At 33.6% G+C, this 16,815-nt stretch overlaps 1 protein-coding gene across 2 annotated transcripts in view; it reads right to left on the reverse strand.

The window, feature by feature from the left end:
• Positions 1–59: 59 nt before the first annotated feature.
• LOC113235631 overlaps positions 60–16,815 on the reverse strand; it is a 22,443-nt gene continuing 5,687 nt past the window's right edge. The window contains exons 3-7 of one of the 2 annotated variants that reach the window (XR_003310885.1): positions 7,051–7,201; positions 5,881–6,072; positions 5,360–5,557; positions 235–358; positions 60–78 (exon numbers count right to left, since the gene is read on the reverse strand). Coding sequence is in view for 1 of the 2 variants with exons in the window: in XM_026471420.1 (XP_026327205.1) it covers positions 302–358; positions 5,360–5,557; positions 5,881–6,072; positions 7,051–7,201 (598 nt within the window). In the remaining variant the exon portion in view is untranslated. Of the gene's footprint in view, positions 79–109; positions 359–5,359; positions 5,558–5,880; positions 6,073–7,050; positions 7,202–16,815 lie in introns of those variants that run through there. The other variant, XM_026471420.1, reaches the window with a different exon arrangement.

Consider the following 16,815-nt stretch of genomic DNA (forward strand, 5'->3'; position numbering starts at 1 on the left):
AATCCGTAAGGACATAGGTGATTTCGTAGAACTGCAATATTTAAACAACTTCCAATATTACAATAGTCAAAAATGTTACTGCAACAAATAAAAATAATTTCATTTAGTGGACATTTAATACAAACACGTTGCTTACCTACGTTACATTTATGACCTTTACATTTTTATGCGATTTCAACATATAAATAGATATTCATTGATTGGCAATAGGTAAATATGAAAAAACATGCCTACCGATGGGATTTTTACCAAGTGAAACCAAAAAGGCGAACTAGCAAGTTACTCTTAAATAATAAATCATTCACAAACGTTTCGTGCCGATAATTTTGTCAGCGAGTGCGTAGAGCTCTTCGACTGTCTGGAAAAGAAAGAAAATCAAGGTTAGCTGAGACTTTTGCTTTGTATGTAGGTATTTTTTTTTCGTGAACAAATACAAAGATCATTAAAAACTCTAAAACAGCGATGCAATCTAAAAATAAACGTAAAACTGGAACAATGCAAGCTAGCTGCACTACTTTCGTACGAAATTTAATTTAATTCAGTTGAATAGTTTTAAAAGTAGACTGGTTTTGGTTACATGAGTGCAATTTAAAAAAAATATTGATTTTCGCACAACTAATATTTTTTTTGCATATGTAGGTCGTAAAGTTGTCCTAACTTAATCAAAAATTTTGACCACTAGTAAACCACCTAATACACAATACAAATATTATTTATTGCACACTGGGACAAATACATAATAAAAAAATACAGGTAAATAAATATATAGGTAGGTAAATAAATAAATAAATAAATAAACAACCGGCGGCATCATTGCTGAATAGCAATTTCTTCCAGGCAATCTTAACACAAGGTTACTCCATTTGTTTTCCATCTCTTTTGTAATTTTATTTAAATGATTACTCACATATCTAGTTGTCATAAAAAAGGCCCGCTTGCTACTAAGAGTATTACAAACTACTGCGGCTTGAAGACCGCTATCAAATGCAAAAAAACCTCAGCTGTCTCCGATGCAATTATTAATTGAAATAAAATTGTGAGACATTTCCATTCAACTAATTAGAGGAATATTTTTCGGTTTTTAGTGTTAGATAAGTAATAGGTGTTGGGGCTTTTTAACCGACTCCAAAAAAGGAGGGATTTTTTTTATATGTATGTTTTGCGATAATTCGTGAATCGATTTTGATGATTCTTTTTTTTGTTGGAAAGAGGGTACGTCAGAAGTGGTTCCATTTAAATTTGAAGAAAATATTTCACCTGGTGGCAAACTAGGGGCTGAATGATTTTTGAGGTCGGTGTTTTTAGTACTGTGTACTGAGATTATTTAACTTTCTAATGGACCTATATTTATTGTAAGCCTATTCAGAGTCGATTAGATTAGTCGATAATCCAACAGAGACATATAAAACCAAAACAAAGATCAAAATTGATTGTCTACGATTCAAGTCAAGGACTAGATTTAATTCAAAGCAGTTCATAATTTAAAGCGGAAAGTACAATGCCAAGGCCCCTGATGCTTTTATTTGCTGAATATCTACTTGAATCCGGAACACAACAATCCATCTTTTTCTTAATAATAATTAGTTTATGATCGGACTACATTTTCGTGGTATAAAAAAAATAACAAAAAAATTACCAAAAAAAATAAAAATATATTTATTTTATATATATAAGCTAGCAACAACCATTACAGGACTAACCTAATGCAATAGTGAAGCCAAAATTATCACTTGTTCAACATTATTAACAACATTAAAAAATATAATTTTAGTACATACAATATAATTTTTGATAAAGTAAAAATTATATTGTATGTACTAAAATTATATTATACCATATTACATTACAAACTTTCATTATTTCATAACATATTGAACTCACACCGAGAACAGGCAAGTAGATTAATTTGCCCATCAATAACGTTCAAAGTCCTCATCGCTCTTATCAGTAGTGTTCAGCAGATTGGTTCCTCCACGAGGAATCGCCAACAACTGAGGCCGGCGCCGGCGCCCTACATACCCATCGGGAACGCACACACATCATTAAATTGGTTTGTAAATGTGTGCGATGTTTTCCTTCTCCAAAAACTCATAGTCAACTTTAAATTAAATTTCACACATAAATTCCAAATAACTGTGAGGTGCATGCGCGGTTTCGAACCCACGACTTTCGCTTGAGAGGTGGTGGTAGATCTTTATTAAGCTACCGTGGTCTTTTTTGTATTTACGCTTATTACATTTAATTTGTTACTCTTACTTTTAAAATTAGGTGATAACAATTTTATGTGAAATCTATCAAAAACGCATTTTATCGTTACCAACCAGTTTATTGAGATGTCCTCAACAATATAAATAGGCAGTCTCTCAGCTATACATTTCTATGAACCCGATTCCATAAAAATATCTTTTATAAACAATATAGCCCAGTAAAATATGAGCATTAGGTTTCTTGTTTTAAAGGGGACATTACAAATACATGTACTTATCATATCAAGCGCTGAGTAACATATATTTATCTTTAAGTTAATGAAATGTGACTGATGTCCATAATGTAACCGGTTAGTTTTAGTTTATAATAAACAAAGACATATTAGTTTGTGTGCTGCTGGTTCTAGTACACGTTCGCGTTGGATTTGACTATCGGTGATCTATTGACCCGTGTCGTTCGTTGATACAAGCGGCATTATTGGTAAGATTAAAATGTTTAATAGAGAGTAAAAGATTTCATCGAAGAAAAACATAATGGGAAATCCAGTTCTCAAAAAAGATTTAAAAAGTCACGAGAGTAATGGCTAGGAAAGTAAGCACATCGAAACCATTGGCCGGTTATTCTCGGACTAGTGTTTTGTTTTGGCAATTTTTATAACATTTCACGATACAATATTCGAATATTAAATAATAATGCACGATAAAAAAATTGAATACTTAAATCATAAAAATTGCCACGGAAATTAGGTAGTGAACACTAGTCCACTAGTCGGAAAATAGCGAAGTAGTAAAATGGTACAAAAATAAACAATAATCGACAATAGCAATCACTGAAGTAGAACCAACATATTCGCAGTCAGTCGTTTAGGAAAACCTTCATGAATATAAAGTACATGTTCAGGTCCCATAAGGAGTGCCTTTAATATTTTATTTACAATAAATGCCGTACCTAATAGACTTGAGTGGACTTAACAATTTTGTATGTATGTATGTAAACACTTTATTGTACAACAAAACAAATTACAAATCTTAACAGAATTTAAAACGTTATTGTACAAAGGCGAGCTTATCCCATAAAGGGATTTCTTACTGCCAACCTTTGAAAAATTGAAAGGAAAGTTGTCTCTTGGGTTGGCAATAAAGTTTTGTTTCCGGAAAAGTAAATAATGTTACACAAAGGCCTTATAAGTCTGTACTTATACTGTTTATAGATATAATACGTATCTAAGTAAGTACAACTTTATGTACTAGAAGAATGCATAAACATGAAAATAGTTTTCGTTTTATTTACAACCCTAGTAGTACCAATCACATGAAAGCTCTCATGAACGAATGGATTAATAACATAGACCTGCACTATTTTCTTAGCCCTGGCATTGATTGAACGACCTTTGCCTTCGATATCGTTTGATCAGTTTGTCTGCAATGTCTTGAAATTGTATAGTTCTATCAACGACTTTTCAGAGTTCATATAAAACTAATAAAAATGCTTAAGGCAGCTTCTCACGGCCCATTTTTCCACGGGTCGCACCGCTAAAGGTCGCGCCAACACCGTTGGAGGCGGGGTGCCTGATCGCGCGCGTCGTGGCACGTGGTCGCCTGTGGCGGCTTGTTTGGATCCGCCGAGTGTCGGTAACTTCAGAACCCATAGTATGAATACGTAAAACAAACTACTCATGTTCAATTCATTAAAATCTTAACGATTTACCTTGACCAGCGCTTGTTGAATAATCATCCACCAGCGTCGTTTCTTTAGCTTTTTTTTAGTACGTTGTAACCATTGCAATATATAAAAGTGGCCGCAAAAATAGCTATGCGTTTTTCATATGAAAGTTCCGAACGGTAGCTCGAAGCAGCTCTCGATACACACCCGAAGACTCTCCACCACGCGCGCGCTTGGGCGGCGGCCCTCTTCTCAGGGCACGTAGGTAGCGCGTGATGGCGCGTGGTGGCGCGTTGAAAAACGAGCCGTAGGAAGCCGCCATTATAAGATTTTCCCGATGACATTAGTTATATAACTTTCTTGTATCTTTCTTTCATCACAGTACTACAAAACCTCGTGGTGTAGCATTTCGTTCAGGATTGATGCAATATTACCTTCACTATCAATAACTTAGTAAAACATAACTAAGCGTGTGTTCATGATGCTGAATACAGTTTAAACGCGCCACAAAAATCGAGTGCATCGTGATTAATTGGTGCTATTCAAATAAAGTCATAGGTCAGATGTAACTAACTTCCAACCGTCTGTAACCGGTTTTTGTCCGATCGCTATCTTACCGTGTATATAATTTGTAATATGGTAAGAGACTAATAAGTTTAAAAGGTGATAGGAACTATTGATAGGAAGACCCAGTTATGTCACTTCTAAGTTATGTAGAAAATGGCGCATACCGCGTTTTAGAATATATATTTATTGTAATTGTGTAAATTAATTAAATACACAATGAAACAAGTCTCGACTTTACATGAATATTTAAATTGGAAATAAGCTACACTTAACTCTGTAGGTGAGAGGTAAAGAACATTAAAGGCCAAATATTAACTTTTACCACAGAGGGTTTTAAAGAGAATGAGGCTCTTAACTAGACATTTAAAATCAATGTTAAGGTCAAAAAACAACGGTTCCCATTGCGTAATTTTTATTTATTTTATTCACTTATTTAAACTTAATTGCACACAAAACAATACAAAAGGCGGACTTAATGCCATTTGGCATTCTCTACCAGTCATCCGGAGAGCTGGGTTCAAAATAATTAACAGGGGTGCATAACATGATAATTAAAACAGATAGGAAGAAGTGTGTAAATAATTGCTTTTATAATTATTTTTAGCATTCTAAAGCAATTAAATTTTTTATTGAATTGATATTCAATTCTTTTTTGTGAAATTTCTCGACAAGTTTGTTATAATTATTAATACAAAGATCGAACACTTAGAAAAAATACCTTTGATCCGGCCGGATTCGAAGCGACGTCTCCTATCAAAGTAATGTGGCTAAAACAATGTTTGCGAAAACATTTAAATTCCAAAATATGGACTTAAGGTCCTTTACCCCTCACGCAAAGATTAAGTAAGGCATTAATTATGTATGAAATATTTAGCTATAATTTGAATATCATGTGACAAATAAATAAATAAATGATACAAACCGTTAGATTTTTAAGATTCTTGATATCATTAGTTTCGTACTTGATTGTGGCGTACATTTCGTCGGTGAAGCGCACACCCTTTTCGATATCAGCCTGCTTTTGATCCTCAATCTCCTGTCGGCACCTTTCCAACAGCTGTTCCGACGTCAATTTCTCTCCTTCTTCTTGTTCCTCAACAACGTTTTCGTCTTCCGTGAACTGAGGAGATATAACACCTTAATATGTTTTCTAATGTTGGCTCTAGATTCGTAATAGTACAAACAGTATAAGACAAACTTAACTAATAAGTAACTAAAACATTTTTAGTTTTTTATTCGTCTTGATTCCTTTGCCTAATAAATTAAGAGTAAGCAACATCAATTTAACAGCATTTTATAGGTATAGAAAGAGTTTGCTTTAGTTCTGTTTCTACGTGTTGTTCTGGCAACCAAATTTAGGAAGTAAACTCTAGTAAGTAACTTTAGTGAAATGAACTGAATATTTAAAACAAAAAATCAAGTAATATTATCCTTAATTATTACCTGTTCAACTTTTTGAGAAGTCTTCAATTTTCTATAATAAGCATCGGCTCGCTTCTTTGACGCCTTGGCGACTTCTTTATTGACCATTCTCCAAAAAACGAAGACTGGATGGTGATATAGTTCTGGAGGACATTCTTGCAATGGTGTTTTTCCGATTAGAATAAGACGTTTTAGTCTTTCCATTTCATCCATCTGCGAACAAAATGGTTGTGTTTCGTTTATTTACATAGATTTAATCTTCGAATATACGTTACTATACAAGTAATTTACTTATTTTATGTAGGCTGCAGTAACTATTACTTTGAATGAAATAGTATTTATTTCAGAAAAAACTTAAGAAAAATATAAGTTACATAAGGATTCACAAAATAATTTGCAGTAAGTAAAGGGGGAAAATAACAATTAGAGCAAAATCGTTTATCAGCTGCAAGAATTCCAGTTGATAATTGGTTTCTCCGTAATTTGATTTCAGACTAAGTAATTAAGTACTGACTTTTAAGCGGCAGTTTCGACCATTTATTGCATTCACCAAATTTCGTACATGTGTAGGTACTTTCGCTACGTTTACATGGCCATATTTTGCTGAACAAAGGCATGAGAATTTAAATTATTAACGTTTATATTAAGTAAATTACACGTATAGTGGTAATTAAATTAGTATCTTTAACATGGAATCAGTAAAATTTTATTGAAATGAAACAAAATGCATTTATTTTTAGATTTGACCAAGAGAAAACAGCCTGAAAAATTAAAAATTGTAACAGTTAACATTGATTTTGTAACATTATTAGTTAAATGAAAGTTTACTAATAAAAAACTTTTTCAACTAAAGCGTATGAAATTTACAAGAACGCATCGCCAATCTCGAACTACTTGACAAACCTGTATTAGTAGAAAATTAAAACAAATCAATGAAAAAAATTACAGTCGAGTAATTTTTTAAAATAAAGAAATCAAAATAGCCTCCCAGATTTTTGAAGGAACAGTGCATTTTTAGGGATTTTAATATACAGTTATTTTTAACTTATCAAGATTTCAATCAATACGATGTAATTTTAGACAAAATTAGATATGTACTTAAGTGTTAGGCAATTTTAATACTTGTAATTTAAAACACTGCTCACGTAAGATAAAATTGCATATTTATGAATTATAAAGTTAGATACTTACAACCCTCTCAGAAATACGTTTATTGAGGTTCTCCTCAATAACTTCGCGGATTCTGTCCTCCAGATCATTCATGTACGATTTATCCGTCAGCCGTACTAGGTTGGTGCCCATGTGTTTTTCCAGTCTGGCGCGGACATGCGGGTGCGCGAAACTGCATCATACAAAAAAAATACGGTTTCATATCAATTGCATTTATAGAACAGACCTATTAATTATGCATATCAAAGTTGTCCTATCTACACACTCTTGTACTATCTCTGTACAATTGTAGGTTAGGACTCGTCTGCTCTCGTCAGAGGTTTAGCCAGGACTGCCTTTGTCGTCTTTTGTCCAAATGCAAGTTGGTTTAATTTTGAATTCCCGCCAGTCTAGTCAGTCTATTTTTTGGCCGGTCTTTGTGGTCATCCATGGAGACTGGAGATTTGCTGCGATAACACTGTTACATTGGTACACATGACGAAGGTTTCAAGATCCTTTTCGTTTGTTATACCATAATGATACTAACACAAGGACAAATGTGATACACATGTTTAACTTATTGTAAAGAAAATTTATAGAAGAAAATAGCTATAATAGGTACTACTTACGTTACTCTGGAATTAAGAACGATTTCTTCATTAAAAATAAAGACATCGAATAGGTGAAATTACCTTGGCAACTGAACAATTTTATATGTTACTTAACAAAAACCACGGTAACATTTGTGTACAAACAATGTAACATATTTCACAAAAAATATACATATCTTACCGCGCAGAAATTCGTTATTATCCCGTTGTCTTTTAAATACTAAGTAGAGCCAGACGGCCTATCTGTCGGCGCCGTAGACTTCCAGTACTTTTGATGCTAGGTCTTGTGTCATAGTTGAGACCTTACCGTGCCATACGATGGGGCTGGCACGGTGTGGCACGGCCTCCAACACCACGTATGAAATTGCGTGTAAGGTGGTTTTCACACCAGTAACAGGTTTTTCATGTACGCCGCAAATTCCTGATTATCCGCAGAAGTCGATAGTCGAACATAGCATTTAACACTTTGGTAATTCATTAATTAATGAACTGAGATCATTCTTCCAAGCTTGCCTATGAATGTAAGCAAGTAAATTTTTATGTAAATATTATACCTGTATTGTTTACCCAAAAAAAATCTTACACTTCGTTTAATAATTTCAACAAAATCAGGACCAACGTTCATCTTTTCCTCAAATAATAGTTTTCTTGGTATCTCATAATCTTCGTAATGATAACTTTTTATTATATATTGGATAACACTTCATATAAAACAGCTTACGGTTAAAAGATTGATTTTACTATCAGAGTAGTTGAGTTTTCCCCACCAACAAGTGTACTTACAGCATTATCTTTCGTGACTTTTGAATGTTACGACGAACGTTGTACGCGATTTGGTAACTTGGTAAAATTTTCGCCATTAATACCGCAAATGGGCATAATAAAATCGAACAATATTGTAGACGATAACCTGTCGAGACAGGTGTCTAATTACTGATGGTTTTATCACCTCTACGCAGTTGCACACATGTTCACGTTTGACTTGTTTAATCGTTACAAAGTTCCCATGGTGAAAGAATGTAGATTCGACGCCAGGGATTGTTTTTAATAATAGTTGGTGCAAATTCACTATTCTGGTACGCTGAAGTAATTCAGAACGAATTTCGTGACGGAATTCTACTAACAGTACTATCGGAGTTCCTTCACGAAACTTTTTGAAAGACTGAAGCAATTTTCTACAACGCCCCGTTTGAATGGCATAATGAGTTTCGGGTTTACAAGTTTATAGTAAAATAAGGCTATCATCCCATCTTCATTCTTTTTGGAAAATTAATAAAATATCATTTAAGAAGTTTATAGTCAATCTACCCGATGATGAAAGCACTGAAAATACTAATACAAACAAAAATTAAATAGTACTAATTATTTGCTATTAGGATGTTGAAACTTCGTGTTTCGACATAGGCAAAATGACTGTATGATTATGATATAAATTTATATGTGATCATCAAAGAGCTCAAAATATTAATAGAAAGTAATAGCATTTCGACAGTATTAACTTATTTAGTAGTAGGTAGACAAATTTAGGATACTCCTACTAGCATCCCGACGATGCTAATAGGAGTTTCCTAAATTTATCTCATTTATCCTAAAATATTAAACCTCGTAACCTCCATTAATGTAAACTTTTAGTAGGCACAAAAAACAGAATTACTAGAGAAAAATAAAAGATAATCTGTGATTTTACCATTATTATTTTATAACTAAAAGAAGGTGTACAAATTATACGAATATTTTAAGCTTTATTTGCCTTAAAATTTATTTTAAGATTTTATTTAATAATTGTAAAAAAGGGGTTTTATTTAGAAATGGAGTTACGGAGTTTTCAAATTTAGCCGACGAATCTACTGAGACCATTTAAATCATTGTCTGGTTTGCAATAGTTAGAAGACACGAAGTGTCTACAGGGCGGTGAAAATTCAGCGTCGAACCATAGTCAGTATGAATCCATGGTAAGAAGGGTGTTGTTATGTGAAAGTATTTTGTTAATACATAAGCAAATGTTTAGTAGTGAAAATACACATAATAATAAAAATATAAGATTGCACGTGTCATTGAAAGAAATCTCTTATCATTTAAAATAAATTTATTGTAGCTATCACTACATTTTTCACAAGCTATGCACATTGAAATTTAAATAAAAAGCCACACCAGGCCACAGTATAAAAAAAATGTTTTGCCTTTTTTCTTTTGTTTAGCTTTTTATGGAAATTAGCTGTACAATGTTATTCTCTGCGTTTAAGATGAAAAATAATTTCAACACAGTAGATACAGATACATATATGTATATATTTTGTCTTAGAACTTTAGCCGAACCTATGTTTGCGATAACAAAATATATGCATTAGAAGTTATTGCATAATAAAATATTGACACGTGACCTACATGCCAATATCATTTTAATCACACGAAACACAAGTGTCTAAATTGCGCATGATGATACGTTTATCGTCTCGTCACAATGTTAATATCTTAAATATGAATTACTTGCTATAGCTTCACGGATGGCAACAAAGTGACCTGAAGGTATAATTAACCAAATCTATATATCCAAAGTGGTAAATTCTATATACGTATATCATGCACATTTGACAAAAATCAATATTATGCTAACGAATTTCAGATATATTTAAAATTGAAACTGAATGATATGCCTTGGATTTATTGACATCAAGGACCTGCTAGACCCAGTTACAGCTGGGTATGCAGATGACAGCACTGTTACAGAGACACATCTATCCAAACCAAAAGATAGCAGGGTAGCCATCCCTTCGTTAAGAGAGGCCTTAATGGACCGGACAAACTTGACCGTCTAGTCTCGTCTCTCAATGGGGAGATGATAATCTGGTCAATATCCGCAAGTACGAATCAATCCGATTTGACTCCTACTTTACGAGATATATCTGTCCCTGTTACTAACATCCTGGAGCTTCTTGGCATAACGTAGACCTTAACCTTGGCGCTAATATTGAGTGACATGACAAACTGCAGCCAAAAAGCTAGGCATCCTTAATAAAGTAAAGCGATATTGCATGGAGTATTGCAGTTACCTGTGGAATGGCTCAATGAAATATAACACCGCAAAGTTGCCTGTCTGTCGGTTTTCTTCAGAATATGCTTTTGTGAGTATGCCAATAGGCTCATTCCGCTCGCCCCATTTTACCGTCAGACACCCACACGTATGGCGGGATATCAACCATAGTTGGTCGAAATTACCTTCAAGCGTACTAATCGCCTTTCGTCATATTTCATTATGAGCACAGTCCAGGAATGAAATTTTCTGTCTGCGATGCTTCTAAACACCTACAATTCGACATTTCTTAAGGTGCGACTGAATAGGCATCTTCAGGGTGAGCTCCTTGCGTCGTATAACCTACCTTTGCTCCAGGGCTAGGCAGTGGTCCAGAGCAAGTCCCAAGTTGATTTTCGTGAAATTTGAATATGGAGGCAAATGAACCATAAATGGTTCATTTGCCTGCTTCCGTGGCCGAACGGTTATCATGCTGCACTGAGAGAAATAAATATATTATCTCTGAGTTTGGGTGTAATTTGTAGTTGTCTTTGTGTGTGTCCTTCGTACCCGCGATACAAAGTGTCTCTAGTGCAGGGCTATGAGTGAATGCGTTATTAAAAAAAATATCCGTTTAAATAATTTTGACGACGACTATATGTATACATTAGTTCATGCGGCCAGACTGTGGAACGTATTTATTAATACTGTTTATAATATTTTATAGTAGTGGCACAGACCAAATATAAAAATTCAGACACATATACCACTACGTCACTATTTCTACCTCCTCGTTGGCGTCGCGTCGCACTTCGCAGAGCAAACGGACCACATTTGATACCCTGTTTACATTTTCAGAAGGGTGAGCCAAGTCTCCAACTCATGTTACAGTACAACTTTAAAAAATAATAATTGCAGTTATTTCCTTAACACGTTTAGCGCCAAGGGCCTCCGAGGCTCTAAAATCGTGGGAACCATATTTTTTTTTTACTTATATTGTTTCTGTTGGTATTAATTGAATGTGTGGAATTAATATTATGAAGTAAATACTGGCCTGGGAGCTTTTTCATAGATTTAGTTAAATGTAGCTAAAATTTAATAAATATAAACTAAATAATTAATGAGTACATCAAAATAATAATTTATAAGTAAAGTTTATTGTACTAAATTTGATCTTGATTCAATACATTAATTGAGTAATTACAAAAAAGTAATTGAAACTACATATTAATTTTTTTTCTATATAGAACCATAACTTCAAAACTATCACAGATATTTATATCCCAAAAACACTGAGCGATTCGAGAGGGCTTTCAAACGCTCGTACAAAATATTCGAAACTATGAATACACTGAGATATGTGGGCCTAAAGAGCAAGCCTTACCTGTGTATAGCCAGGACACACGGGCGTGGGACAAAAACATTGGGTATATATCACAGACATATATCTAGATAGACGCCGCAAGTACAGCAATTTGTATGGAAACCAAGTGTGCCACACATTTTTTTGTACCCACTATGACGTCACAATAACTATTTAGTGATGGAAACCTCCTTCCGCCCGCTCTAAATCGCTTGATTGAACGGAATACACGTATGCCATTAAATTAATCTATTCTAAATAGAATAATTTTTGTTCAAGTATGTAAGTAAGTATGTTGATTACAAGTAGTCGTAACATTAATATAGTAGAAAAATACTAGAATAAGATAGTTAAGTCTTTTATTTTACTTGTTTTTAAAATATGTTGATTACTTAAAAAAATTAAGACTTTGCTTTTTAATCGACTTCAAATATTAAAATTATTGTCCTTCCAATAAAATGAGCTTATTATATAAGATCTTTTTGTAATAGCAGATCTTTATCGAGTAACTTAAATAATGAAAACGCACGTCATCATATGAACTTGCGACTCCCTTAATTAATTGTACTACATGGTTTTCTGTTGGTAATTGATCAAATTAATGAATGGCAAGACAAATGAAAATGTTACTGCTGACAAAATATGGTATAATCTTATTAACCAGAAGAGGTTTACTTAATGAAGGCGTCGTGTGAAATTTTCGTGATTTGTTTATTATTTGTCAGATTTGTAACTCTGCTACTCTGCATATTTGAATAGCATCTTAGGTGGGATAAACTAGACCACGTTCGTCCTCGAAAGCAACGAACTCATACGTATGACCAAATCCAGGTTTTTGTAAAGACAGCGCACTGTTAATTCTTTGCATTATATATTTTTTTGTATTACTCGTACTAGATATCGGCGATGTATGTAATTATTTGCTCACTATATTCGGACATTGGAGGCAATGTGCTGCAAAAATTATCGAAATTACAGATACTACTAATAATAGATACTACAAAACTGAAAAAAAAATGAAACATTACTTAACAATATAACAAAAGACTATAGAATATTTTTATAATATTGCTAAAGTCATAATAATTTTCGTCCCTTTGTTTTCAAAATCGATCAGAATTGAGAACAGTGTTGCCTAACGTATACACATCGAATATATAACCAGAAATAGAGACGAATAAGGGCCATATATTCCTGGTAACACATTAGTGATACAACTCTTAAAAATATCAACTCTCGTTTGCACTGAAATATAAACAGGCCAACTACTGACCTGTGTGAACGTCTCCGTATATTCCAAAAAATATTCTGTATTTATTGTAATAAAGACAATATCTCTAACAATGCCGTGCTGTTCTATTCGGTGGTGTGGGAAAAACAGCATAATATCTAATTACAAAACAAAGGGAATCACATTTCATCGGCAATAAAATATGAAATATGTAATTTTTCTATATTCGTCCGTTATAGCTCAAGTTAAACTGGTCGATTTGCAGTGAAAACACTCATCAATTGTTTCAAATCATTTATGTATCTTGCTTCCACCTAATGCAACTCTCATTACGTCATCTTATTCTATTCATTGGGAACGCGTTGTTAGTGTTGCACTGAAAAAAATATTATTATGTATCGTTATTTGCAAGTATAATTATTACTGTATAATGATTTATTTAAACAATCGGTAAAGTAAAAAATCTACATCTAACGTCGTCGTAGTTAAGTATTGAGCCATGAGTATAATGCACCGATTTTATACGTATTTCAGATTATGCACAAGAAAAAGATTATGCACTAACTATTACGTGATAGATTGTCGTTCGTTTTTATCGCTCAGGAAAATTGTTTTTGTTTAAGAGTATATTTTTATATATATATTTAACTTCTTACGGCTGTGTGGTACTGGCTTAGTATAATACCACCTCATATCTTTCCATGGATGTCTTCTCAACTAACATACTGCGATAACCTATTCACCTTGCAAGTGTGGTGATTGTGCCAAGTCCCCGAGGAGTCCAGACTGTTTATGGGTTTTGGGGAGACCTATGGGCACTGTCAGTTTTGTGTACTGTCAGTCGTTTTGTTTAAAATACGTGGGTACCGAAAAAACTCTGTATTTTTGTATTGTTTTTAAAGATTTCCTAAGGATCCGGGCCTGAAGGAAAAATGGATTGCTTCCACGAAAAGGGAAAACTGACTTCCAAGCAATTACAGCGTCGTTTGCTTTCGGAATTTCTCAGAGGACTGTTTATATACAAAGAACATTCGCCGCCACTTATTTGATACCGCAATTCCTACACGGCATATGCCTGTAGTAGTAAGTGATATACGTAATCCGTCTAATTTAACTTTATGAAACTTATATTATGTATAGACTCGACTTTTTTCCCCTTCAGAGTAACATAAGTTCTGAACGCGCCAGTAAATGCAAGTCCGATACCATCATCATCTCAAAATGAACTTTTACCAACTACACCTAGGGCAACTAAGCGAAAAGCTACCGATCCTAAAACTCTTACATAGTTTAATTCTCGGACCAAAAAACGTTTTTACAGGCGTGTTTTAGAGTTGACAAGTCAGGTTAAGCATAAAAATAAGACAATGAAGGCACTACAAGAGAAAGTACGTTACTATAATAAGAGGATGGTATCTTTAAAATTTATAATAAAAGAAGAGGTAAAAAAAAATATAAAAGCGAAAGACGGCAACACTTTAAAGAAAACTGGTGTACTTAATGAAGAAATCGTACAAGGTCAATATCTAAAACACAGAACAGGGAAAATTGTAAAAAATTAAATATTTGCCGCAATTGAGGAGTTTCGCTCTTACGTTGAATTTTAATTCGACAAAAGCGTACAAATATGTAAGAAATACATTAAGTACTTGCTCACTCGGAATGACTATGGATTCTAACAATACTACACAATTCGAAATCCTTAAAAGCACACGTAATGGTTATTTATAATGCCATATCGTCGCCTTACTTTCTCAAACTCGTATCTTAAAAAAATAAAGTAACTGAAATGCAAAAAATGCTTTGTATATACATATTTGCAGGATGATTACACATCAAATTTCCTTCATATTCACACACTGCCTTTTACCTATTCTTAAAGTAATGCATCCAAATTAACATCCTTGATAAGAAATTTAAAATAAATAGAAATTCTTGCCATCTCCTGAATAATCACTCTTTATAAGATAAGTGTTTGAGAAAGTAAAGCGTCGATGTATTAATAATAAGTCCATAATGTAAATTACTTATTTATAGGATAACGTTGTAAGAGAGAAATAAAGATTATTATTATTATTATTATTATTATAGATTATCGATTTCGATAATATAATATTTGCTTGCCCATCACTAATGTATATTTCGAATTCGGGCTGGCCTATCGGAGCGCAGTTGTCACCAGTTGTCATTTGGCAGAATAGTTTTCAAACAAATTAAATGACATTTCGTCTCTATTTCTGGTTATATACTCGATGCGTATCACTAAATGTTAAATTTGGCCAAAGAATGCATTATACAAAAGTGCGTTCGTTCCATTAACAAAGGATCACAAACATATCGCACCAAGTAAAAGCCGCAATGTATTACAAATCATGAAGCGTACACTCGGTTGCATATTTATTTTCTCGAAATTTTTACAAAACCAAAATAATTGTTTTTAAAATAAATTACGCACCTACTGATTACAAAATCACTTGCCGGTGGAAGGAAACGTCCTTGTTTACCCGTTAACGAAGTGTAACAGCGGCAACTATGTAAGTGAATTTCACTTACTTTGGGCACGCGAAGTACGTAATCTTGCGGCGTCTATCTAGATAATGCCTGTGGTGAATATCAAGGTAAACACATGACGCTGAACGTGTTAATACGACCAAAAAATCGTTAGTAGATATGTCGTTTAAACACAAAAACTTAATTAGGCTATCTCATGGGTAGGTATACGTTCAATTAACAGAAAATAAACAAAGCGTAAAATGTAACTCATCCTTGGCGAACGGAGTGTGTACGTGTACGTGATTGACGTCACACATTAAACAGACGCGTCTAATCGACTGAGCGGGGTTAGTTGTGTTGCGGTGTTGTGTGCAGACGCGAAAGGGTCCTTTAACGGGTAATCAGGAAGAGAGAGAAAAATATTTCTATCATGGTTATCGTGTGTCCAGCACGCCAGTAAATATTACTTCAAATTGATACTATTTCAGTGCTCCTGAAGTTATGAAACAATAATTAACTGCCTTTTGTAGGAAATGGGTACAGATATTGTGCACCTTTCTCTACTAATGTTTAATTATTTGTGGTTATAAATTTTAAAACGGAATAATTTACTGAACTATTTGAAGCGGCTCAATAAATACATCATACGAACTCAGCAACTCGTAAAGCTGTCGGTAATAAAACAAAAAGCCGATATTTTTATTAGCAAACAACTTATTACAGCACGGATTCTAAAATATTTGCGCTTTCGCTATCGTTTCGGATGTTGCAATATCTAAAGACAAATAGTTCTTTTACATTGTAACAGTCTATCTCTATTTCTAAGCATTGTGCTGAGCAATACATCCTGTTAATTTAATGTCATTACTTTGCACGGAGTACCCCACAGCTATGGGACGCGAAGGGAAAGTACTTTAAATATTGTAGATAGGATATTTTGCTTCTAGACACATTAATTTATTTTGAATAGTACGTACTGCATTCAAAGATTTTAAAAAAGATGCTTGTCTTATCTCTAATCGAACCGACTAAATGTCGAATAAAAACAGTGTGTATTTAGACATTTTTTCTTGTTCTGTTACGTCTTTTAAAATTTCAT

This window comes from Hyposmocoma kahamanoa, unplaced genomic scaffold, assembly GCF_003589595.1.
Source record: "Hyposmocoma kahamanoa isolate Upper Pololo Valley unplaced genomic scaffold, ASM358959v1 102, whole genome shotgun sequence".
Taxonomy (NCBI): domain Eukaryota; kingdom Metazoa; phylum Arthropoda; class Insecta; order Lepidoptera; family Cosmopterigidae; genus Hyposmocoma; species Hyposmocoma kahamanoa.